Source organism: Rissa tridactyla, chromosome 2, assembly GCF_028500815.1.
Source record: "Rissa tridactyla isolate bRisTri1 chromosome 2, bRisTri1.patW.cur.20221130, whole genome shotgun sequence".
In the NCBI taxonomy this organism is placed as follows: domain Eukaryota; kingdom Metazoa; phylum Chordata; class Aves; order Charadriiformes; family Laridae; genus Rissa; species Rissa tridactyla.
In genome coordinates, this window is record NC_071467.1 from 47,465,029 (window position 1) to 47,492,267 (window position 27,239).

At 34.9% G+C, this 27,239-nt stretch overlaps 1 protein-coding gene across 1 annotated transcript in view; it reads left to right on the forward strand.

Moving 5' to 3' along the window:
- Positions 1–2,841: 2,841 nt before the first annotated feature.
- Positions 2,842–27,239, forward strand: part of CCDC178 (coiled-coil domain containing 178) — a 172,025-nt gene continuing 147,627 nt past the window's right edge. The window contains exons 1-8 of the mRNA XM_054192444.1: positions 2,842–2,899; positions 4,820–4,947; positions 8,045–8,079; positions 10,664–10,758; positions 12,118–12,318; positions 15,521–15,741; positions 17,519–17,661; positions 24,491–24,644. Coding sequence (XP_054048419.1) covers positions 2,842–2,899; positions 4,820–4,947; positions 8,045–8,079; positions 10,664–10,758; positions 12,118–12,318; positions 15,521–15,741; positions 17,519–17,661; positions 24,491–24,644 — 1,035 coding nt within the window. The remainder of the gene's footprint in view (positions 2,900–4,819; positions 4,948–8,044; positions 8,080–10,663; positions 10,759–12,117; positions 12,319–15,520; positions 15,742–17,518; positions 17,662–24,490; positions 24,645–27,239) is intronic.

Genomic DNA, 27,239 nt, shown 5'->3' on the forward strand with positions numbered 1-27,239 from the left:
GTACACAATCTCAATTTGCACTTAGTTTACTTGATAGTGAATAAGAATTTTGGTGAAGAGGGAAGTGTGGGAGTTGATGAGAAAAAGGTTTTTATAGAATAAGCTTTTCATGAGGCATATTTATGAATATCCCAATACTCTGCCTGGGGAATGGCATTTATGATGAGAAATAGTACTACTAGCTTATGTTACATGGATAGAAATTATAACATCTGAATTCTGATCTCTTTCATTGAAAAAAATTTATCAAAGATTTTGCTTTTAATAAAAATTTTGTTAGTTCCTTATCCTTCTCTTTCAGATATTGGTATTAGAAATTTATTTTTAGCAGCTGACAAATTATTTCTGTTATAGTAAAGTACCAAGAAAGTAATTAAAATGGTATGTGCATTTATTTTAGCTTTAGTCATATTTAATAATACATACAATATATGTATACTTTTATAAATATATATATACACATTTACCTGATGAAAGATTCACAATGCTTTTTTTTTTCATTTTGGAGTAGCATACAATAACTTTTAAAATGTATACTGTAGTAATATGACTAACGTAGTTGTTGTCTTTGTTAGAGTGAGAAAGTTAGTTTTAATTCTATGTAACAGTTTGTGCAGAATAACACTTCCTGAAGGTCAGAGGTATATGTTATAGAATTGTGAGTGCTAACTCACTGGATTAGGCTGATTTTTTCTGGACAGGACAATATAAAAGAAAAATTTTAATTTGTGTTTTGATAGTTACAGCTGTGAATATAAATAGTCTAGTATTTTTATATATTTTCACCAGAGACTAAATGAACCATGTGCTGGCTAATTTTTTTTCCAAGCCTCAGATTGAAATGATAGTTTTGTCATCAACTGCAGATTTGTCCAATATATTTTTTTTCAGTGGCATGTTATGTACAGTGGAATGTGTCTTTGTGTTGTTGTGTATATGATTCCTTATCAAGCAAGTGATGTTCTCACCTTTCTCTTAACACATGCTTGCGTGTCAGATCTGCTCATACCTTGTTCCGAATGTATTACACAACAAATTGGAACTGTTTCTTAAGGGTTTTTTTCCTGGATTTTTTCCTTTCATATGCAGTATTTTTCTCCTCTTTCCTCCTTTCTCTAGAGCTATTCTGTCTATCAATGCTTATTTTCTTTGACTTAACTACGAATTTCAGATTCTTTTATATACTCCTTGTTGGAGCTAATATGGTCCATCTGGTCTGACTGCCAGGATGAGCCTGTAGGAGAGTAGAATATCACTTTGCAGAGTCCAAGAAGCTGACATCCTGTCAGAGGTATAGTTAAAAATTCCTGCTTGCCAAATTGGCATATTTCTTTGAACAGCATTGAGCCCCACCGCTGGCAATGATTGTTTCAGGAAATTGAAAAAGCCACCAAACTTACAAAAAAAAAGGTATTAATGTGCAAATGACATTCAAGAATGGCTCATATAATATATTTTCCATACATTTCCTAAGGAGAGTTGCATAGTTGAAAATGTGGTGACTTGAAACTTACTTACTTATATGTATTATGAACTTTATTTAATTTAAAAAATCTTTTCCATAGCTTTAGTTTGAACGTTTGTAAGGTTTTGTTGATATTGTTCAGAGTTTCCAAGTCAAATAGTTTGTTACGGTAACAGAGCAATAATGCTGTCTGCATTGCAGTGCATGGAAGTTCATGCAGAAGATCAGCTGTGGATTCATCATTTCTTTTGGCAAGCTTGGTACACTTACAGTCTTCTAACCTCTCTTTGGAACAGACTTGAGTTTGGGTTTGGTGGATCAATAACCTGAGGTGTGAAGAGCATATTTTGGTCTTGCTCTTTTTTTTCTCTGTCCGTCCATCCATTTGAACTCTCAGGCAACTATTTTCCATTTCAGGGAATTTGGAATAAACATATATCTATTTTTTAATAGTACTGCTTACAAGAATATGGAATGCTAAAATCTGTGATCTGTGCGATATTTTATATTGATAAAGACTGTAATATAAATGTTGGGGTTTGCTTTTTTACTAGTCAGTTTTTGTAGGTTGATAGTAGTTGGAATCCACAATTTACTGTGGACTTCCAATATGCGAATTGCGCAAGTCGGGCGAGATAAGGAGGGAGAGATGTCCACCTGGATCTCTGTATGGCAATACAGTTATTTGTCAAATGTATGAATTTTTAGGGTAATAAAATATTTTGGTAAATTACTTTAGCTTGATGTCCTGAGGCTTAACTACCTAAGTTTTCAGCCAATATTATTTTTCTGAATTATGTAAATAATAAATAAATAATGTTGGTTTTATTTATTGTAGTAAATCTGAGTTACAAGTTTATATGCAAATAGGTAGATTATTTTCCTCTCTTATGTGTCTTCTGTCCATTGAGACAACAGTGTTTACAAGTTTATGGACTTCCCTTCCATTGACAGTTTCTTAATTAAAATTCATCTCATAGGTTATCCATTTTGGTTTTCACATTTTTCTAGTTAGTGTTGGTTATCACTGTCATGATAGGCTCCAAAATAACCTGTATAATTTAAAAAGCCAGGCCACATAGGTTGAATTTTGGCAGTCTTGGTTTTCCTTTACTTTTTAACTGTAATTTCATTACTTAAATAGGATCCACAGTGTGATTTGTACTGCCATCAACTGCTTAATTGCTGCTTTTCCCTTAGTAGGAAAAATGAAAATAGGTTTGCTAACCTTTAAACATACTGTAGATATATCACTGATGGAACACATTTTATTGCTGATGAAAATAAGAGTTTTTAAAATGTGTATATGTGTATGTATATATGTATGTGTATTATTGTTTTTCTCATCATTAGGCTGAAAAGTACTACCAGCAATAATGTGTGAAACAGAGTCATTTTCTTGTTCTTCTAATGACAGTAATGAGCCATCCCAAGGTATGTCAGATAAGTCTTCTATTATACAGTTTTCAAATAGTTTAATGAAGGGCTTAAATTTAAGATATAAGAAATTATTTTATAATTTGTGTTTGCAATATAACGCTAGTCCTCTTTCTTGGTTCTTATGTCACGCTGCTTGAAAAATCTTCATACAAATGATGCATTTGTAGACTTTGAGTGTCAGTCATTGACTTACTGGTGTCAATCCATCCTCTAATGATAGTTCAGTTTTCTGTCTGAAAACAAGATTGGCTGTATTTAATTTACCTTTAATTTTTAGATTTTAAGTGGTAAAGAATCCCACTTTCTCACTGAATTGTATTTCTAGCTTGCTTTTACAAAGGGATTAGAAGAGTTGCATGTATAAACATTTGCATTTTCCAAAGAAGACCAAAGCAGTAGGAGAGTAATTATTTTATTAAAGCTGTTCAGAAATTTCAGATTTTTTTAAAAATAGTGGTATTCTTAGTTGCATTAGTGATGTAGAAGAAAAACATAGTTTTTACAACAACATTAATGTTAATGTAGTAAAATGGAAGAATAATAACAGTATAAGCAACTAGGGTAAATTAATGTTGGTCTCAAAATCTGAACTTCTGTGTTGTGCTTCAGAGTACAAGAAAGATACAAAGTCTATACATACTTTGTTAGGATTGTGCTGCTTAGGCATCCTGTGAAGGTTTCTGGCTCTAGGAAAAGGGCAGAACAAGATCCTGTGAAACAGGTTTTGATATCCATATCAGTGGGTTGTCTTTTCAAACAAAATCTTGCAAACCATCTTTTCCTTTCCAGTAGGGCTGTTTATGATAAACTAAAGTTCGAAGAGCCTTATGTAAGTTACAGATTTTTAATGTTTTGGGCTCACACTTTAATTAAGACATTAAAAGATAATTCTTTTTTAAAAAACAAAATAAAAATATCCACAGACTGTATATGAAGGTTATCTGCTTCTATTTTACATTTTAATTCCTATTATTGTTATTTTTGGTTCGTCTCCAAGGCACATTAAAGCACTGTATCCCCCTGAACATAATTAGATTAATGTTTCATGTTTGTAGGACAGCTTCTTAGACTTTTCAGTAGCTCTACTACTAAGTTTCAGTGTCTTGTTCTGTTTCCTGACACCTTTCATTTGTGAACTCTGCAGTCAGATTCCCTTTCTGTGTGTTCATTAAATAGTTAACATTCAGTAGTGTGCCATGGTATCATTTATTTATGTGGTTATAAGGCTAAGGGAGTTTAAAAAAAAACATAATTGTGAAATCCGCATGTTCTGATAAAGCAGTTCATTTATGTCATGTAGCTTTAAATTCCCAGCACGGGAACTACTGTTCTGGAACCTCATCCCTTCATAAGGCTGAAGCAAACATTTGCTGGAACTAAGTATTGTATACATAAGAGTAGTCTAAGCTTGCCTCTAAGGCCCTGTGACCTTTTCTGTTTTGCTCTGAGCATTTCTGTGGTAGCTGCCACCTTTGCCTTTTTGGGTTCTGGTATTATTTTATTGTTTGGACAAAATCCTTGCTGAGGAGTAGCATATAAGCATCAAACTCGATTCATTTGGTATTAATTATGTGCAGTTAGTTATAGAGAATTGTATATTGACCCTATCTCACTTTATCATGTCTCATCTCTTTCAATTTATTCCTTCATATTCTTCAAACATTTTTGAATCTCTCTCCTTGTATTTGAGATTGTATTCAAAAAGGAATAACATTCTGCGTGCAAAGTGTGCATAGTGATAGATGTAGCTGTTACATTCTCTTAGTCAATTTCAAGACCAAAGTTCATTAAGTTCCAAATTAAAGGAAGAAAATCAGGTATGAGAAAATTTCACACATGGTTCTGTTCTATCTCAAACGCAGGACACCCACACATGAAGTTTCGCAACCTTCTGTATTCTCTCTCTTTCTCCAGATAAGAACAAGTGCATCACCACAAGGCATCGTAGCTGTGCTTTTGTAAATACTCCATCACCCTGTATTAACAAAGCCATTCATCACATTCAAGAGTTAGAATTAAAGGTGGAGAAATGCTTTGAGCAGGTACATTTATGGTTAAAAATGGCCAAGTGCTTTTTATCTTTATAGGAACAAGTATATTTTTAAATAGGATTATTATGTTGATTTTTATAAAAATTTAGCTTCATGTCATATGTACTCTCCAAAATAGTGCCCAGCAGGTTCATTTACTGGTCATGGTGTGTTTTTCATCTACCTAACAGTTTCTGCAAGTGAAACGATCTTACTAAAATCAATATACCATAATATCATAACATAATATCAATATATCATCAAGATAGTAAATTCATATATGAAGATTCAGATGCATACACGGTCAAGTTGCTTCAATCATATCAATTGTCTGCAAAACAGTTCTTGATGCTAGTCTTGAGTAGACAGTAAAATTCAGCTGTGTGCCATTTTTTGTCATTTACAGTAAGCAGTGTTTTTTTCTGAATACTTAACAATTCCTTGATTAAAAAATTTCTTTACTCTCATATTGAGAGACATGAATCTGAAAATGTTATGGTTCTTTCTCTAGCAGTACATGATGTTTTCCTAGCCTATATAGATTTTGTGTGAATAGAAACAAGAATAAAGGGAAGCTAAAAACACGGGTAGCTAGATGAAGAATGAATGCAGTATATACCATTTTAAAGTATAGTAAAGTCTTCCCAATAACTTATTTGAGAACATGATTAATATCATTTAAATTATTCAATTTTGCTGGAGAAGTGTTTTCCAAATGTTAATAATTTTTGCATATGTCTGCACTGCAGTAAGAAGATCTGATCACTGCATGCACAGACAAGTTATATTTAAATAATTTATCTCCAGTACCGACAATAATGTCATCATAGCAGAACATCAGGAAAACTGTCTTAGATTAGTATTCTGCAAACGCTGTTAAATACTCTGCAGGGAGGTTTCTGTAACTGCAGCATAGATATTAGAAGAATTCAAGTTGCATGAACTACTGTGATATCTTGATTTACAATATAGACATTAAATTGATAGGAAATTTTATATTGTCTCATTCACCTTTAATGTAATGTAAAAATAGTGAAATGATTTTAATGTCATAATTTTATCAATATACAGGAATAGATAATCATGGATAAGCATTGACACATCCAGATGTGTATACATTTTAATGTTAGCTCATTAATGCTCTTAGAAATCAAAATTAGGGATATATACTGAAATTGTTATACTACAAATACAGGGAGTTTGGATTTTACTTGTCTATATAGTAACTTATTTAAACCTCTGCTCGTAAGTTAAATGTTACCAATAATATGTCCATTTGACATGGAAAACCTTATATCCATAATGGTAAATTCTTACCCACCAAAACAGGATAGACATGGATGAGGGAAAGGCTGTGGATGTTGTCTACCTGGATTTTTGCAAACCTTTTGACACCATTTCCCACAGCATTCTCCTGGAGAAGGTGTCTGCTCGTGGCCTGGACAGGTGTACTCTTCGCTGGGTAAAAAACTGTCTGGATGGCCGTGCCCAGAGAGTGGTGGTAAATGGAGTTAAATCCAGTTGGTGTCCGGTCACAAGTGGTGTCCCCCAGGGCTCGGTGCTGGGGCCGGTTCTCTTTAATATCTTTATCAATGATCTGGATGAAGGGATCGAATGCACCCTCAGTCAGTTCGCAGATGACACTAAACTGGGCGGGCATGTTGATCTGCTTGAGGGTAGGTTGGCTCTGCAGAGGGATCTGGACAGGCTGGACCGATGGGCTGAGACCAATGGTATGAGGTTCAACAAGGCCAAGTGCCGGGTCCTGCACTTGGGACACAACAACCCCATGCAGCGCTACAGGATTGGAGCGGAGTGGCTCGAAAGCTGCCCGGCAGAAAAGGACCTGGGTGTGTTGGTGGACAGCTGGCTGAATAGGATCCAGCAGTGTGCCCAGGTGGCCAAGAAGGCCAACAGCATCCTAGCCTGTATCAGGAATAGTGTGGTGAGCCGGACTAGGGAAGTGATTGTCCCCCTGTACTCGGCACTGGTGAGGCCCCACCTCGAGTACTGCATTCAGTTTTGGGCCCCTCACTACAAGAGGGACATTGAGGTGCTGGAGCGTGTCCAGAGAAGGGCTACAAAGCTGGTGAGGGGTCTGGAGGACAAACCTTATGAAGAACGACTGAGGGAGCTGGGGTTGTTTAGCCTGGAGAAGAGGAGGCTGAGGGGAGACCTTATCACCCTCTACAACTACCTGAAAGGAGGTTGTAGGGAGATGGGGGCTGACCTCTTCTCCCTGGTGACAAGTGATAGGACGAGGGGAAACGGGTTCAAGTTACGTCAGGGGAGGTTTAGATTGGATATTAGGAATCATTTTTTCACTGAAAGGGTTATTAAACATTGGAATAGGCTGCCCAGGGAGGTGGTGGATTCACCATCCCTGGAGGTGTTTAAAAAAAGGGTAGACATGGTACTTAGGGACATGCTTTAGAAGTGGCTTTTGTCAGGGTAGGCTAAAGGTTGGACTTGATGATCTTGAAGGTCCCGTCCAACCTCAGCGATTCTATGATTCTATGATTTTGCGCACTGCTTTTGAGGAATGGCCCTTGACCCTTTCCAGTTCCTGGACTGTGGTTGGAAACAGTCTGGGAATGGTTTGTGAATGTGGTAACGTCCCTTACTGTGGGCTGTACCAGTAAGATTTAGTAACAGTTTAATGGTGTAGGTGTTAAAGTTGCTGGGGCCAGAAAACTTTGTTGGCAGTGTTTAATTTACTGTTGTAGACATAGCCCTAAAGAAAAAGCAGGTGACATTCAGGCAGAATTTCTGTGGTAGTTTTGTAATTAAAAACAAAGTACAGAGGTTAAGATGGAAAATAGAATTAACAATATTAAGGGATTTTTAAAACACATTCAACAACATTGAGTAATGCATAACATGTAGGTACAAAAGCTGTGGTTTATTACCAACTATTCGGAGATGCACAGTTTTTAGAAATTAAAAAGCTTTGTAATTATTTTAAAATGTTGGAAAGCATTCATCTGTATGTACACTAATTAGATCTTCTTATGATACTATATTCAGTGGCCTATTATGCTTTTTGTTAGGAAAAAGAAGTGTATAATATCTGAGATGTATAATGGAGTTGTATGTTTTGCTTTTGCAGTATGGTTATGTGTTTAAGGAGGAGAAAATACCACGGTAAGAATCATATATACAAAATCATACAAAATAATGCACTTCTTTTAATGTTAGGTAATTATTTGATGAGATTCGAGTCTGGTTATAAAGTCTGCTCTGGGAACTGTGGAGTTTACCAAGTTCTTCTGTAATGCAGAATGCATCTAAAATAAGCATTCTCAGTGTCTGCAGGATCTAGTTACTTCAGAAGACCAAAAGCATTTGTGGAGAATTTCTCATACCTTCCCTACTCAGTGTTTAATTTTCAAAGATTCAAGGTGATCATAGGTCTCAGGACTCACCTAAGCAATGAATTTCTGTTGATAACAGTTGTTCAGTTATTGATACTTCTGAAATTGTGCCAATTGGGCCACTTATCTCAGGTACCTAAATATGAGTAAGGATCCTTATTTTAAGCTCTCATTGCATTAGCTTTTGGGTTGGAACATGATGTGTAAGCGTTCTGAATGTTTTTTATACTTACTCTGATCTTTGTGACGTTCTCTAAATACTGTGTACAATTTTCTGAATTTGCATAGAGGGTCGAATTTACTCTCATTTCAACTTGGCTAGGCACAGGGAGAGGACAAGTAATTAAAAAGAGAGTAGGAAAAAAGTTTGAATGAAATGGCCATTTCTTCATCACATGGTGTAGTAAGATGGGGAAAAAAACAAGATTTTTTTCTTTTTTTTTTTCTTTCCTGGTTTTCCTATACTGCATACTGTTAAGATTCTTACTAAATGTATGATTTTTTGTTTTCAGTGTGGTTTTCCAGATACTTATGTTTAGTTCAAAAAACTTCCATGTGTTTGAGTGACAAAATTGCCTTGAATCACACTACAGTGTTTGCAACTATGTATCTTTAAAGTTAGAGGACAAGAAAGGATGCTTGTTAAAATCAAACTAGAACATAATTCCTAAATTAAAAATAAAAAGTTGAAGAATTGTCTTTTTCTAGATATGTTTGGACTGGGGATATCTAGAATATATACAGAGTTACTAAGGTTATAAATTTAAAATGTAATTTTAAAAATGTAAATTTAAAATGTAATTTTAAAACATAAAACTCATGCAGGTTTTTCCTAAATTTTACATACTGGCTGCATGTATTTTGAAATACACTAAAGAACTCAGACTTCTCCTAACCTAGGATATAATACAAGTGTACTTCAAAGGCAAGTACTCAGAGGTATGCAAAGTAAGCCTGAATGTGTGGCTAAATTGTATTATTCATGATGCAGGGTACTTTATGATGTAGTTCTAGTTAAAAAGATGAAAATTGAAGAGGACGATGTATCTCATGCACTGAGCTTGTTGTCCTGACTGTTTTGCTCAACAAACTCTGTATTTCCCTGTGTATTTTTACTTCACATCAGATACACCTATTGAGTTATTTTGTGTTTGCCTATTTATCCAACTCCTGTTTATCAAACTCCTGCTTCTTTATCTAATTTGATATCTCTTCCAACACCAGGTCCTAGTTTTCCTGTCCAATGTCTTACTATTTTCCATTACTGCACAGAATTTTTTGTTCTATTCCCTGTAATTTAGATGTATTTTCTGTTGATCTAGCAAGGCTTGAAAAGTATTTCTTTTGGTCTGTTTTTGGCATAGGCTTTTTGTCTGTTATTTCTTCATGGAAAAGGAACTTGTTTGTGGAGTTCTTTCAAATATGTGCGTTCACATTATGCGTGTATGTGCAGTGTATCACTGTGACTGCAGATTTTGTTTCATCTTAGCTGCATATGAAGAACCTGTATGTGCTCTTCAAGCTGCACGTGTGGGTATAAGCGGAGGGTGGTTATCCTCCCTCCGCTTTTCTCAACTCCAGTAGGCTAATGAGCCTCCTAAGTTCATATGCAGGTTATGATTTCCTTGTGTTCTTCTTTGGCTACTCATGTTACTTACTTCACCTTCTCACTTTGTCCTAATCTCATTTTAATAAAGCCCTCCTCATCTCGACTTTTGAGTCTCACAGATTTCAAAAGCTTTTCTGTTGGAAATTGATTAAGCCTTGTGCCTTGATCTTTTTTCTTTTGTATCTCTCAAAAATCTTTTTTCTTCATTGTTGACCCTTAAGTGGTGACTTCCTTTCAACTGATAAAACTGAAACTACATCTGGCCTGCAGTGGCAAGGTATCTGTGTCTGCACAGATACAGCACTAAATGCTTCTGCCACTTACAAGAGTCTGGAAAGTATAGCATGTATTTCTCCTGTATATTCAGAACTCGTAAAGAGTAACAGCTTTTCTACAACAGTTTCACTTTGGCACGTTCTTGGGTATAAGGACAAAAAATGAAGATCTGTGTATGTACAAGATGTAAAGAAATCTGTTTCTTGTATTTCTATAAGGAGATACGAGAAAAGCACTTATATTGGATTGTACAGTTAATAATTCTTCTGTATTGTACTGAATTGTACAGTTAATAATTCTTCTGTATGACTTGCAGTGCTTTTTAATGATTATTCCATTTAACTTGCCAGCGTTTAAATGTGTAAGATTCAATAAAATAAATTTTGACTTTGTTAAAGTAATATTTACTTAATAATGCTAATTTAAATTCAGCCTAAAATTTTTTAGTGACAGTGGTTTTTATCTACAGGATAACAGAACAGGTCACTGCTGAATCTATTAAAGATATCTGGTTATCATTATCCACTAAGTTGGATTTTAAAGAAGCTGAAGTATCTTGTGAAGGTAAAAATATTTCATAATTATCCAGTCTGAGTGGTAGAAGTTACTTATCCTCATTTAATATATGCTTTGCATTTGCAATAATAGTTGCTTGTTGCCTGCTTTGTGTCTTATGTAAATGAAATGAGTATCCTTTGAAATCTGTGTGTCATCTGATAAGCTGAAAGACATACATTTTAAATGCTATATTAAGTACTATTTAATCATCTTGTTTGCAAGAAGATGATTTACATTTCTGTATTTAGATTCATACTGTATTTTAATCCATCTAGGATTTGAACCAGATGAACTACTTAGGTTGGTTGTTGGAAATTCTAGGGTTTTTTTATTTAGTTTCTATAAAACAAATAACTGCATTGCTGTTACAGGGTATTCATAATGTACTCACAACATAGAGTTCTGTTTTTTACAGTTTGCATCTTTATTCAGGTTATATATTTTTGAATTAAATTTTAAATATTAAAGAGAATGTGTGCAATTTTTTTTTAAGACAATGTGCAACTTTTTAAGTACTACTAGCCACAGACGATCCTGTCTGCAGTAAATTGTGTGACAAAATTTCTGTTGGTGGCAGTGAAGCCAAAATTTCACTCCAGATTTTAAGTAGTTGTCCTTCTTTTCAATGCTTGCAGTTTTTAATCAAAATAATTTAAGGAATTATTGACTGTGGAATCAAAATAGAAATGTCTTGGATTCTATAGCATATATACTTCCCATTTTTTATAGATCAGCACTATAGATGATGACCTCAAAGGATCTTTTATCGAAACAAATAACTGAGGCAATTTTGATAGCCAGATTTCCCAGTATGAAATGATGATTTGTGTGTAACACAAATAAAATAGTGTGGTTGAGATGTTACACTAAATATTCTTAGAACTCCAAAGACCTTAATGAAGTCGTTGATACTTTCTTAGGAAAATAAAATGAAATAAGTATTCTTTTAAAAATTTAGAAGATGAGGAACTTGTACTATTATATGGACGATAACTTACTCAAGCAATGAGGCAAAGATGAAAATGTTGCCCCATCTATATTAATACACTTTTGTTGCACTCTGAATAAGTGAGAAATAAGCTGAGGGAAAATGCTGTTGAACGTGAAAGTTTTGTTTGTAACCAGTTGTGCTTGCCTTGATACATGTGAAGAGGCTAGCTTTATATTGAGAAAGAAGCTGGAATAAAGAGTGTATATTTAAGCTTTCATAAGAAATAATTATAATGTATTTTTAAAGGCAGAATTGTAATCAGTTGTGCTTACTGTGATCCATGTGAACAGGCCAACTTTGTGTTGAGAATGAAGTTTGAATAAAAAACATATGATTAAGCTTTCATAAAAATATTTTTTAATGTATTTTTAAAGACGACAAGACATTAACCTTGAAGCAGGAAACAGAAGCTTTGCTATTGGAAGTTACTGAGCTAATTAAGCGGCTGGAGGCTGATCGAGAGGAAGCAGAAAAAGCTTTGGAGTTGGAGAAACAGCGAGGGAAAAAGCTTGGCATGAAAATTGATTCTATGTCACTTTGGAGGCTACAGCAGCTTCCTGCAGCTGTTCAAAAAGGTATTGGTATTGAAACTAAGAATATTTGTTATTTTTCAGTCATCTCATTACCAAGAATAAGAATTATGATATGACTATAGTTGTGTTTACTGTAATAGGAGTACAGTATTTACTCTGAATTTGGTATATGGAAAGTACTATGGAATGTTCAGCATTGTTTGAGAAATAGCATAAGAGTAGACAAGACAATCTTAAGATGATAACAAGTGCTCAGTTTGGGCCAAGGAATGAGAAGACAAAACAGAATTATAAAACAATTCATTTGAGTTAAACCATAGATTAAACCACAAAAAAAAAGTTTTGAGAAAAATTACAATCTGATAAACTTGAATAAAATACTTAACGTATTTAGTAAGAATTGTTTGACGTAACCATTGATAGATTTCCTTGAAATCCAAGATTCTAAGGATGTTTGCCATTACCTTTTGTGATGAACTGGCATCTACACAATAGAATTAAGGAAATAAAGAAAAAAAGAAAGCAGCTATGCAGCAGCTGTTTGCTGTTTGTCTTCTGACTCACAGTCAGAAGCAGGTACCGTCTGAACCTAGACTTATAGAAAAGTTGCATAATTTATAACAGTAGGTTCTCAAATGTACAATCACAGTTAGTACTTTAGTACATATTCTAGCGCAGATCATCCTGAGGTCTTTGACAAATATTTCCCAGTCCAGAGTGTGGTGATAATGCAAGTGTCTTCCATAACTGTGTTTACTGATGGGTAGATACTGAGTGACAAGTAGTGTATAAGGGAGGCAAGCCAGGAGTCATTTAGTCACAAATGCTTTCTCTCACTCTCTCTTTTTTTTCCCCCCTCCTTAGGAAGGCAAAATGTCAGATAGTGCACATCCCCTAACAATATATGAGAACAATCTATGTTTGTTTGTTTGTTTCTTTGTTTATTTTAGCCAATGGACAACTGTTGACTTGGAAACTAGAAACCTGTGTTATGGTGTTACCAGTTTGCAGAGATTGCTTTCCTTAAAAGCAGTTGCTTCTGAAGAACAATTTATGATATCCTGAAAACAGAAGAGGAGATCGAATAAAGAATCAGAATTAAAATTCAGTGATAGGTTAGAAACTGCTTTCAGCAGAAAATCCTGTGGCAATGGAAAGGTCAATTTTACAGAAGCAAAGAACTGCAAGAAGAGAAGGTTGATAATGTAATTGTAGAATAGTTTGGGTTGGAAAGGACTTTTAAAGGTCATCTAGTCCAACCCCCCTGCAATGAGCAGGAACATCTTCCACTAGATCAGGTTGCTCAGACCCCCATCCAACCTGACCTTGAATGTTTCCAGGGATGGGGCATCTACCAGCTCTCTGGGCAACCTGTTCCAGTGTCTCACCACCCTTATTGTAAAAAATTTCTTCCTTATATCTAGTCTGAATCTACCCTCTTTTAGTTTAAAACCATTACCCCTTGTCCTATTGCAACAGGCCCTACCAAAAAGTCTGTCTCCATCTTTCTTCCCCATTATTCAGCACAATAGTTCAGGATTTGAGCTGCGGAGATGCTACTTTGTACTTTTTGATGTACTTACCTACAGTGATGCAGCTGTAAATCATTTTTGTGTGTTGCTACACATTCCTGTCACTTTTACTTTACTGTTTAGCATTCTCTATAAATATGAAAAGTTTGGAATAGTGGCATATAATTAACACATTTTCAATTCTTTTAATATATGCAAGGATACGGTATGTTTTAAGAAAAAAGCAAAATAAACTAGCATGAAGTTTGGCTGTGAATATTAACCATCTCTTCTCCCTTGATTTATCAATGGGCTATGTCAGTATGATGTTATGTCCTTGGAGTAAATTTGTCATTTTCAGGATTATGACTTTTCATAGTATTATCTATTAGACAAAAATTACGCTAAATTGGAATTGAGGATAAAGGGGAAAGACCCTCAGGGATATTATAATTATCCCTAATCTAAGTATTACAAACCCAGGAGATTCTTAATTAAGAGTTTGCATGACCCATTCAGAGTAGACGCTGAATCCTGTTATTTCTTTAGACTTCCCTTGGTTTCCATTAGTGCTAGCTCCCACTACATCTGTGTCCTGTAGCACACTCAGGTAATTGCAGTGACATAACCTATCTTCAGAAATTACCTTCTCTGAAATGTAAAAAAAATCCAACGGAAAACATTTTATTCGTCTCAATGTTGGGTATAATTTTGTGTGATGTATAAAAGCCACTTATTCATACAATGTCTCTTTAGTTTTTAGTAGCAATGAAATAATAATTTTGTAAATTTGTGATTTGTGTCTTGTTAATGCAGCAAAATTGTGACGACTGTTAAGGGATTGCACTGAATATTCCACAGCTACTTCTCAGAGCTAGAGAGCCTTTTTTTTACTCGGTAAAATGTGCTTCTCTCTCTCCAATCTATGGCAAAGTTTACTGCTCTTGAGACGTTTTCTGTTTTTTTTTCTTAGCTGATATCTTACTTTACTTTTCCTAGTTTCATACCAATAATTTTTCCATATAGAACATCAGCTGCTGCAGGACACCATCTCTAATAAGTGCTGCTTTTTTTTTTCTGAGCAAAATAAAATATATGTTGTCATTCAGCAACCAGTGGTCTAGTCACGTATTTTCTTGTAAAGACCCATAGGAAATGTATGCCAGTCAGAAGAGTAAATGCAGCAAACTGAACTAAGACTGACACACTTCTGTGTGGCAACATGAATATGTTTCGTTTGTTGGCTTTGAGTTTGTATCTTTAGTTTAATTTTCTTGAACCCACATCTACTTCAGGAAGTGTCCCTGAACTGAAAATAGTTGGCATATTAAGAGGATGTGGGATTTATACTTGCCCTGTTCTTCCTCTGCATCCACATATGTCTGTTGCTGGAGACTGGGAAGCTCAGTAGAGCTGTTATTGTGTTATAATAGCCTCCTTTAGATATGCCTTAAGGTTAGATGTTTTATTTTCCTTCATAAAAACAAAACTACCCCTCACTGTGAAAATTTGCTTGAATTACATAATAGTATTATTAAGTGTGATTTTAAAAACAGTTCCACTGCTAATGCAATATTTGGTGGTGTCTTTTGTAACCAATATCCTATTTTGGCCTTCAAAGTAGTTTACAGCAAAATTTTGCAAGTCTTAGTATTATGACAACATGTTTCCTAATCTCACTACGTATTAGTGGTGTCGCTCAAATTTCGTTATGCTGATTATCTTTTTAAAAGAATATGACATGTGTGTTCAAGATACCTTGGAGCTACAATGGCATTTTGATTGTAAAAGCCATCAGCTGCGACAGTTACAAAACCAAATACTTCAGACAGAAACAGTCAACAGAAAGATTCAGGAGGATATAGACTTCATGAAGAAACACAGCCCTCTGCTGGAAGAAAAGCTGATTCTAGAGGGTGAAGCTGTGAAGGAAGTGTTGCTGGCTTATGAAAAGGTAAATGCAGACAATACGACGATGTTTTTTTTAGAATCTTTCCACTCCATAGGTGCATACGGTTTTAGAGAACAGAAGTGTTTTGGAAGTACCAAAGTCTGATTTAAATTTTGAACACGAAGACTGTGAATTGTGTGCCCAGACCGTTATTAGAGGCACTAAGTGCAGACAGAATCCAGGGAGGATAATGCTGTTGGCCTTTAATAAATGTCTCTTAAGCATATATGGAATGTAATTCTAACTTTTTAAGTTGATTTCACGCAGGATTTTTCATGGGAAAGGCAGAAGGCACATACCTGTTATAGGTATAGATTCTTTTCAGATTTCTCACAGACATCAGCGTTTGTTCCAGAACATGGAGATGTTAGAAGCTGTTACAAAAATGTTTTTAAGATTTAATTATTTTTAAGCGCTGATGTACATTTTTTCCTAATTTATTTGTTGATAGTATTTATTGATAATGATAATAATTCATTATTTGTTGATAATAAATGCCTAATGTGGCTAATGTCAGTCTGAATAATGTAAGTGTAGCAAATTTGTAGGCAGTTTAAAATTGATGTCTAAAAAGGAAGGGATACTGCGTTACTTCAAATACAGATTTTAGTACAGTATTATGTTTTCTATTTTTCTATATATTTTCTATAGTAATTTTTAAATACAAATCTAGAGATTAATCTCTTTTTCAAGGTACTTACAGTCTAAAAAGGGTCTTGTTTGTAGGTGATTCTTAATATTATTTATTTTAATTTGTTTTATTTTGAACTTTGAGGGCTCAACGGTCAGGTCAAAATACTTCTAAAATTAAAAAGTTAATTGCCTATTACACAAATAATATGAGAATTATCATGAATTAGATCTGATCTATGAAATTGCTTCTTTTCAGAGGGTTTTTTTTCTTTCTTTCCAAAAAGGGACACTACATATCATAAGAAGATAGATTTGATGTTACTGTAACTTATTTATACATTTCATTTCAACAAAATGTCTAATTGTCAAGTTATTTCTGACTTTTATTCTGCTCTAATTAATATGCTGGTTTTCACTCAGGTATGTTTTTTCCTCCCATGGCCTTAAAAAAGCAGCTGATACTTAATTTTCTTTGCAATTAAAACAGTTATTTAATTTTGAATCTCTAGCTTTTAATATCCAAAGAACAAGTTTTAGCTGTGAAATGCTGGATTATAATAAACATCTTATATCATGTTATTTGTTAATATTTATAATATTTTAAAAAGCAGAGACAGTAGACGTACATATCTCTATTTGAGAGTTGTTACAAACTGAGTGTCCTGATACTATTTAGAGCATTGAAAATCGTGTTCACTGTCTGCATTGTCTCAGGCCCCTCTTTTACATAGGTGGCTGCTGGACTTGCACATCCTCTAGATGTTTAAGTAATGATTCTGTCAGATTACTGAGTGAAACCTCGGGGGCTTCTTTCAACATTATTTCTTTCTTTCTGCTCCAGAGGTCACTATCTTCCCATGGAAGCAGCCACCTTTTCACAGTAACTTTAAAGTTTTGTAACAGAATAAAAGCCCTCTTGCTAACATTTATGCCATGAAATTTTACAACACACATTCTGTTATCTTTCGCTATGTTTGTATCTCTTGCAGACCATGCAGAATTTGTTGCTAAGTTGTATGACATCACAAAGTACTACTTCAACTTTAAACTGCAAAAAATCAGTCAAATTTTGAAATTGTTTTTTATTTTAAACATTATGTATGATTTTTATATAACATCTTTCAGAAAACTTGTTTTATTTTCTTAGGCATCAAAAATATACAGTGATATTTGTTGTGAACTGATGGAAATCCGAAAGGCAATGAAAAGAATTGATGAAGAATCTGAAAAGAAGATAGAATCTATGTATGAGAAAATCAAATGTGCTGAGATGCTACTGAGTCAATACAAGTAAGAGCTATTCAATATGGCATTATAATGTCTTGTTAGTTTTAATAGTGACAATCAAACTATTGAAAATTTGCTTTTAGGAATCATTTGAAATTCTGATTTTTGCAAAATTTAAATTAATAGGATTATATATAAAAGTAGTGTTTGCCTTGTTTGTCTTAGCTTGCATTAGCAGAAAAAGGAAGGGGTGATGTCTAGAAATAATACCCAGATTCTAAGTTCCATAAATTGACTCCAAAAGCATGCCATTTTTGCCTTATTTTACTTACTTATGAATTTTTAATCCCTTTGACAGAACTTTTTGATATCATTCTTATTGACTGCACAAATTACTTGCATTGAACATCAGCACTTAGAGTAGTACCACAGTTACAATTATAACTTAATTTTGAACTTGTGTATTAACCAGAACAACTCTAGCCAACAGCACATACTTTTGAACTTACTAAAATATCTTATCTTTCTTCTATTTAGCAAACAAACAAAATTACTATAACTTTATTGGATTGCAAGGTAGCTTCTGTATGGCAGTGACTTATGTTGCAGTTTCCTCACAGTAACCTCTTGTCAGGTTATTAACCCCTGAATTACCAATTAGAGCTATAGTAACAGTAGGACATCACTAATGGCCAGTCACTGACAAGTAATCTCTCCTTTCTGTTGCTGAACATACAGACAAAGAGTCGGCACCAAGAGTGACTATGACAAATAACAAGAATGCCAAGTACTTTCATGTTTGGTAGGAGTTTGCACTCAACTTTGCTGCATATGCCTATGGCTAGTTGCCAGGTTTTATTTGGCAAAGTAGCAAGTGACATAGTGACTCTTTTTCACTTGAGATGAGGAAAGCTTAGAGGCATAATTGAAAAACACCAGTAAATTTTCAAGATAACCTTACTGGCAGTAACAGATGTTTCCGTATTGTGGCCATGTGACAGCAAAGGTCCCTTAAAGAGATGGGTTTGTGTCTGCTAGATAACTGGATGATTCTAGAATGCTGTGACAGTCTTTCCCTATGCTTCTAAATATGACTGTGACCTACAAGAGCTACTCTTCACGCCAGCACAGATGTAATATATGTAAGAGATGTTATTCACTTCTGCTCAGTGAAAGCCTATTTGCCAAAGGTAATTCTCATCTGTATGTATCTAAGAATCTAATGCCACGTGTCAACACATCTTTGTTAGGAAAACAAGAAATTGTAGAAATAGTTACCAGCAGAAATAAACTTTGTGATTTTGCATGTTTACAGGCCAGCAGCACACTGACAGACTTTCTAAAAAGATGGAAAGTAAGGAGTTATGAATATCTTATTCTTGTGGTTTAACTCCAGTAGGCAGCTGAGCCCCACACAGCTGCTCACTCACTCCCTCTGAGCAGGATGGGGTAGAGAATCAGAAGGGTAAAAGTGAGAAAACTTGTGGATTGAGATAAGGTCAGTTTAATAGGTAAAGTAAAAGCTGCGCATACAAGCAAAGCAAAGTAAGGAATTAATTCACTACTTCCCATCAGCAGGCAGGTGTTCAGCCATCTCCAGGAAAGTGTGATCGTTACTTGGGAAGACAAATGCCGTAACTCCAAACAAATGACCTCTTCCTCCTTCCTCATTGCAGCTTTTATTGCTGAGAGTGATGTCCTATGGTATGGGATATTCCTTTGGTCACTTGGGGTCAGCCATTCCGGCTCCATCCCCTCACAACTTCTTGCGCACCCCCAGCCTACTCGCTGTTGGGACAGTCTGAGGATCAAAAACGGCCTTGACTCAGTGTAAGCACTGCTCAGCAACAGCTAAAATATCCCTGTGTTATCAACACTGTTTTCACCACAAATCCAAAACATAGCACCATACAAGCTACTATGAAGAAAACTAACTCTATCCCAGCCAAAACCAGTAGTATACTTACGCACAAGCCCAGTAGAATTTGGGAATAAGGTATTTTAGTCCCCTCTGTGAAGGGACCCGCTCTCAAAGGGACTTAAAGAAGAGGTCATAACTGCTGTAGCTGTTTTCTGTTGGTGTGATAATAAGCGTGATTGTTTTACTTACCGTTTATGGTGCTCAGTAGGCCTGGTAAGGAGCCACACCCGATTGAAATAAGGGCGGTTGGTTGTAACATTTACAATTTCTTTAGATTATAGCATCTTGGCAACTTTATTTCAGAAACTGATTAGTGCTAAGAAACTTGAAACACCTTTTTTCAGTCCCACAGAAGGAGTACTTACTACCTGCCTCAGAATCTTAGAAGTTGTTAAGCCTGCAACACAAAGTAACACTGACTTTTGAAAAACAGAGCATTCTTACAGTGTATTTGGGGGTAGATATCAACCTCAGGAAATCATTACTTTGGCTAATATGACTGGCGTTTTCGATGTCTGCTATCCAGGGAGATCTGTGCTTGCCAGTCAGCTCGAGCAGAAACCTTAATGACACATTTTTGAAGAAAGGAAGGTTATTTAGATGCAATAATCCTGTTTCCTTAAGATACCATATCACTGTGGATATCTTTGCTATTGGCACTAAACTGCAGAATTAAAGAAGGATCATAGCTCTTCTGTAATATGTTTATACTTTAATATGGGAGCAGGAGGCATCCTGGGTAACATGCTTTTACTCAAATGACATTGCTGCTCGAGAAGTTCCAGTCTTGCACTCATGAAGTGCCTGTGCACTTGTAATGAGATCCAAACTGTCTGTGTCTCAGTAAGGACAAGTCAGTGAGGATAAAAAAAGTTATTTTTCTGTAAGATGGATAGCTTAACAATACTGGAAAAATAAATGTCTTTGTCTGACTTTTTTCGTTTGTCAGTATGTTTGACTTTTTCCTTTTTTGATTCTGACCTTTACAGTGAATTTCTTGTCTAGTTTTTCTTTAGTTCAGAATAATTTTGACACTATATTTAGAGGTATTTATGCTAATTATATTTTATTACCTCTAAGATTAAAATGATTCACAGACAACATGTTTATGTTTAGTTAACTAAAGCTGAACTTCTTCATTTTAGAGCCCAGTTTGCAATCTGGAAAGAATAGTAGTATATGAAAATTAAAATTGTAGTCAGAAATATAGCTAAAAACCGAAGTATTTTATTATACAAAACCAGAGACCAGAATTCTGTAATACCAACACTTATCAAAGCGGGAGTGACTTATGGAAATTACCATGTGATTCTCCAATTAAAGTCGCTACATGTGTCTAAACAAAGGAAGAGGTGTGTGAAGAGTAGGAGATAATACTTACTTTTGATGGATATGAGCCTGTGAATGCAAGCTTCACAATGTCTTCACAATGTTTGGAATTTTAATTATAGCTTAAATATGTGTATAGAGATTATCTGATCAAATGCTCATTAGCTCCTCCGTGGGTTCCAGCTGAGAGAAATCAGACAGCATGGACCCTGATTCTGTAACTGGTTAAGTTCATTGCAAACCTCATGTTGATTTTAATTATGGGAAAGATCAGGTCCTGAGTAAGAAGTATTACCAAAAACGTAGTGTGATTTATTACTATGTATTCAGATACACTGCAAATCAGTTTAGTGTTTCACTGGCCTATTTAGTGTTCTGTCAACTTGTCTGAATTACTAGCTGCTGGGAAGAATTGTTAGCAATGGTTATAGTGAACCATTGCTGGAGGTGATTTTATCATGTAATACCAGAATAAATAACGTTAAAAGTATATGATTTCACTTTTCTTTCATTTTTTATTTTTAACTATTCCAGCTTATACCTACTATTAAACTTTATTCCTTATCAATTCATATTTACAAAGTGTGGTCAGAAGTGATTTGTTATTGTCCTCTTGTAGGCAAATTGCTGTAGTTCTGGAATCTAAGCTTTAAGAGTTATGTGATGATAAGTATTGCTGTGTATTTTGATCCTTTACTAGCGTATATCCTGTGTGAATTTGGATTTTTACTTTGTTTCTTCTTCCTATCTGTTTTCTAAAGCAACTTACATTATTTTCAAGGTGCTTTCAGAAGACTTCTGTATTTTATGACCTTTCCAGAATGCCCTCTGACTCCTTTTCACTTCTGTAATATACTTTTCTGAAATGGGTTGAAAGATAATGTATTCCAAATTAAGCCTTGTCAATGACTTTAACAGGGACGTCTTACTCTCATTTTTTTATACTAGTATTTTTCATCCTATTTCTTATTAATCTAACACCTTCTTAGCTTCTTTAAGTGTGCGAAATATTGAGTAGAATTTCTGAGTGTTTGTGGAAATACATACATGTCTTTCTCAGTTTTATACAGTTAATTTAGAATTTTAAGGTGTGCTTAATCTCTCTGATCTTACACTTTTTTTGAGTTTGGACACTAAATGGTATGTGCTGTTGTGTTCTGCAGTTACTTAGCTTGTCTTGAAATTTTTCTTAAGTTTCTAAGTTCTTTTTGGCCTTGCCTATTGTAATCACATTATATGCAGACTCTTAATTTCACTACTCCTTTCCCTTTCAGATCATTTGTAAATACATCAAAGCAACAGATATGGGATTTTGAGATACCATGCTGTTGACCTATTGTTTCAATGAAAATTGATTGCTTAATCTTACTTCTACATTTTTTCATTAATATTAGAATTTTTCATCTCGCCTTCTGACTACTTCACTTTTTAATAGTCTTTTATGCAGGATTTTATTCAGTTCCCTTTAAAATTCCGTCATTGTGTCATAGTTGTTGGCTTACTTAGCAGTTGTAGGTCAGAGTGGGCAGTTTTCCTGTTTTGTTTTTGTAGTCTTGGTGGAAATCAAGGCTCTTGAGTTTGTTTCATGTGCAAGACAGAAAGTGTTCTGTTTTCCTGTAACAAGCTTTTGTTCTGAGGTGCATTAAAATTGCTTTACAGAAACTCTTTTTTCTCTTGAAACAAATTGTAATGTAAGTAAAGTCACCATGATAGTGGCAATAAATAACTAATATGGGAAATTCATCATCTATACTGTTAGAAATATACCATGTAAGTTTTCTGTTTCACCTAGTTAAGTGATTTCCTATTCATACCATATGACAGTGATGTAGACTGTTGTGCACCTCGCAACCTGTTTTGCAACTAAAAGTAAAAATGTTAATGATGCAAGTGTTTAATAATATCGGCATTTATGGGGAAAAGTCGAGTAGAAGACTTTTTTCTGCCCCTCAGTGAAGAAATTAATTTTTTTGCCTACTGTATCTTTTTTTTTCTTTTTCCCCAGCCATTTGCTAGACTGGTAATTCAAGTCCTACATACATTACAGAGGGAGCAGTCCCTTCAGCTACCATCTGAGGAGGACTAGAATAACATGTGGTATTGATAGGTGTGAGAAAGAGACATTTGTGATGGCACAGACTTGAAAGACTGTTCTGCAGTTTGATAGTTTCTTTATGTTCAGTGCCATCAGTGAGAAAATTATGAAGATTGCCTGAAGCTCGAAATACTGAGGCTGGGGTACATCACACAGCACAGTCTGTTATTTTCACACATATTCACTGTGGCTGGTACGACTGTATTTTTCCACGAGATTGTGCTCAGAAAGTTGTAGCTGATAGGTAATATGAGAAGAAAATTACAGTCTATGCCTGTTACATGTCTGTCATTAGAATAATTCCAAGTATCATGTGTATGTTTCTTTCATGGGTGATGGATCTAAGAAAGTAGAAGTGTTTAAAGTGTTACATTTCCTGCTGGTGTTATATATATTCTGTGACATTTGGAATGTGACTTTGCAAAGTAAGTGTTTTCTCCATCACTAGATGGAAATCTTGGAAGCAAATAAAGGAAGAGTGTCGGTCAAATAATCTTGTAGGAATGACTCTTGAATTAGTAATGAAGTCTCTTCATTATTGTTTTTTTGTTGTTTTACTATGTTTAAGTATGCAAAACTCATTGAGGTATTATTTGGGTTGTAATGCAGTAGATGTCTCTAAAATTCAACTACTGTTGGTCTTAGTTCTGCTGCAGTGGGTTCATTTTTCGGTGTAAGGCATACTTTGGCATGTGTTATTGACCAAGATAGTTCTCTGGGGAACGTGGGGGAAACTCCTTTTTTCTGCCTGCTGAAAAAAATAATAAAAATAATGGACAAGCGCCAGCAGTCATTGTAAAATTTTAACCTGATATCCCTCTATTTCTTCTGCCTTTCACCAAATCCATTCTTATGAACAGCTATAACAAAAGGCCCATGCACAGTCTGTAATGAGGCCTAACAGTGTCTCGTGGGAGTGTTTTCCTCACGATTGTTGTAGTTGTTATTATCTAGTTATTATTATCTCTTTCTGTAATTATGGCCAGTTTTCCTTTTCATAATGCTGATAAATCTGCTATTGAGGGTGAAAGTATTCAAACTAAAGTCTTTATCCCCTCCTTTGACCTTGTCTACTGTCTGCAAGTTCCTTTTCACATGAGGAATTGAAGTCAGTAAAGATTACATTTGTCCACGAGATGACAGTGCAGTGGGTTGATTAAGTGAAGATGGCTCTGAACTAGATTCATCCACTAGCAGAGAAAGAAGTTGACTCCTATTTTAATTAACGTGTATGGTATGAAACAAAGTCTTGTGCTTAACTACACCAGTACCTGTTCAGAAGTCCAATTAGAAGTTTTAATGTTGGCAGGCTGTTTAAGTGCGAGTGAATGGGTAGCATGAGTAGTTTTGATATCTGGCTGAAATTGCATGAATCTGCCAGGGTAGATATTTTGAAATTCTCTCATGCATACCTGTTCAAGAAACGTAGTAGAGAATCAAAATAAATCTTTACTAATTCAGATCTGCTTTACATTTTCCTTTATGGAGAGGGACTACCTTGGAATATTTCCAAATAGATGGATTCACTTTGTGTGTATTTCTATTAGGAATGAGTTAAAGCATTCTGAATTTATTTGGACCGAATACTGTATGAAGTTAAAAGAAACAGAGGAGAAGATTATAAAGGATGAAAAACACCTTGAGGAGTTAGTGAAGCAAAAAGCAGAAATCCAGGAAGATGTAAAATGTTGGAACAGCAAAGTGAGTCTTGAATATTTATAAACAAGCAAGTAAATGAGTATCTTTTATTGAAAAGTACATGAATGCTTGAATATTTTGTATGTTTAAGAGTTAAGATCCTCTGTAAAAGTAAAAATACAAATACTGATTTAAAAATAGTGTGGTAGATTCTATAGAAGTCCCATGTTCATTCTTCTAATGTAGTATTATTTTTCAGCTTTAATTATTAAAAATACAAGAATCATCTTACATTCCTTTAAATGACCTGGGTATTTTTTGTTGGATGCACATATGCTCAATATTGCTTATCTTGTTAAATCATAAGGAAAATGTATCCATTTAGCAGGACAGCATGTGTTCTCTTGAATTAGTAGATTTCTTGGCCTGAGATGGCATGTGATGCACTCTTACAGCATGCATACTGATACCCTATTTTACTTAAAATTCCCATGTTTCTGTTATATTTGTTTAGCATTCATTTTGAAATCTTATTGTACTTGGCAGTTTAAAATCTGAACTGGAGTTCTTCGCAGTGACTGACTAGGCGTTTTCAATTAATTGACAGCTCCATAAGTGGACACTGTAGAAAATGCCTAAAACAGGATTTAGATGCCCACAAGAGAACTTGTTCTTTTTTTTTATATGTATATATGTGTATGTATATATGTATAAATAAAGTATGAAATTCGTTCTCTTGTACACGCCCAGTACTGTTGTGGTTTGTACATCTAGATAGCTAGGTCTTGCTAAGGATCCAGTGTAATCCAGAATCCAGATGGAGTATTCCTGAGAAGCTGAATTTACCAAGCATGCCCAGAATTTAACAAAAAAAACCCAAAGCACACACACCCCCCCCGAAAAAGTAAAGATACAGTCACGTTAGGCAGCCACCAATGGGTGTGTTCTTGCCTTTTATTTCCAACTGTTACAGTTTTCTTCCTGTTACTGGCACCAGCGATGCTACCAACTGATACCTAGAAGACCACTGTTTTCAAATAGAGCCAATGCTTATTAGTAAACTTTTTTTTTTTCATTTTTCTTTATGGAAGTGTTTCCAGCTGGGTTTGCCTGATCTGATATACTTCAGTGAGTACTACTTGGGTATTAAACCAACACAAGGGAAAGGGAGAAATGCACAACAGGGGTAAGGTGGGGCATGTAACTGATCCATTTGGTGACCACCTTTGGTTTGATTAGTTTATGCTAAAGGTGAGCCAGAGTTCATTTTAGCATAGAGCTGACATTTTATTGTAAATTTCCTTCAAAAACGTATCTAAACCAACTAACTGAATAAATCTTTGTAAATAATAGTGGATTTTCAGAAAGCTCAAAGTATTTCTTCTGATCATCGTAGAAATGTTACTGGGATAATGGAGTTATTTTGGGAATCAGGAAAATTTTGGGATTATTTTCAGTGACTTCAGTGGGGTTTGAAATGAATCCAAATTATAATATGACAATTGTCACATACATCAATAAGTTTGAAGACAGAATTAGTGATGTGAGCTAATATTTTTCTGCATTTTTTTTCCCTGGCTTTTTTCCCTTTTTAAATTCGCACTGGTTTTTAAATTTTGTATATTACTCATTAGGAGTGTTACAACTTTTGACACTGTAATGACAATTGTGAGTTTTCTTTTTTCCATGTTACCCAGATTTGCATTAAAAAAGGTTTCTGTATGCATTACATCAATTTTCTGTATCTGCATGGGCTTTGCTCTTCAAATATTAGAAGAAACCCTTATAAAATTAATCTTATACTTAACTATTCCTTCTTTATTCTTTTGTCTTCATTAGTTACCTGCAGAGTGTGGTAGTATTTCAGGTCATTCCTGTCAAAATGTTTGCGCTAAAGGCATTGAAAGGGGGAAAACTGTTTCTAAATCATGTTTTTCCTATGTACTAGCAATTTAGAAACGGTGACATTTTGCTCACACTTAATCCATTGGGTTTTTTTCCCCTGCAGTCGTAACCAATTTCTCTTTGTCTTTCCCAAACTTCCCCTGAATTGTATTTCTTAGAATATTTTATGTATCGAGAGACTTAACAATTTGCTTTTTTATCTCCTTTTTCCAGATGAGTAAAGGTGCTTCTTTGCAGTTTTTCCTCACAGATCATGTTTTTTAATCCCTAACTATTCAGGTTAGGACCTTCAGTCCCCAACTAGTTTAGTTAAGAAGAAGCAACCATACGAGAACAACCAGTAGAATCCTACATATAACACAGCAGAGCTATGACATTCTAGACAAGATAAAAAGACAAAGCCTGCGTTGTTTCCCTCCTTAGCTGCTGGGACATAGTCACAAAGTATGTTATGCAAATCTGCTCTTAATCAGATTCTTGAGTTAGCAGTAGGAAATTACGTGCCATTTAGAGTACCTGTGTCCTAATTCTGTCCTGATCTTCCCATATGTATTTTTTACCTTTATGCTAACATCTTTATCAACCCTGATCTTCTTGGGCATGTTTGTTGTCTGGTCATATTCCGGTTAGACCCATATCTCTATGGAGAATGTATAGGTAAGTCCTGCCAGGATAGCTATCTTGTTTCAGCCTCTATAGAGGAAGGAGAGGTGAAGGAAACAAAGGTCATAGGCTCAGTGTGAGCAGGTATGC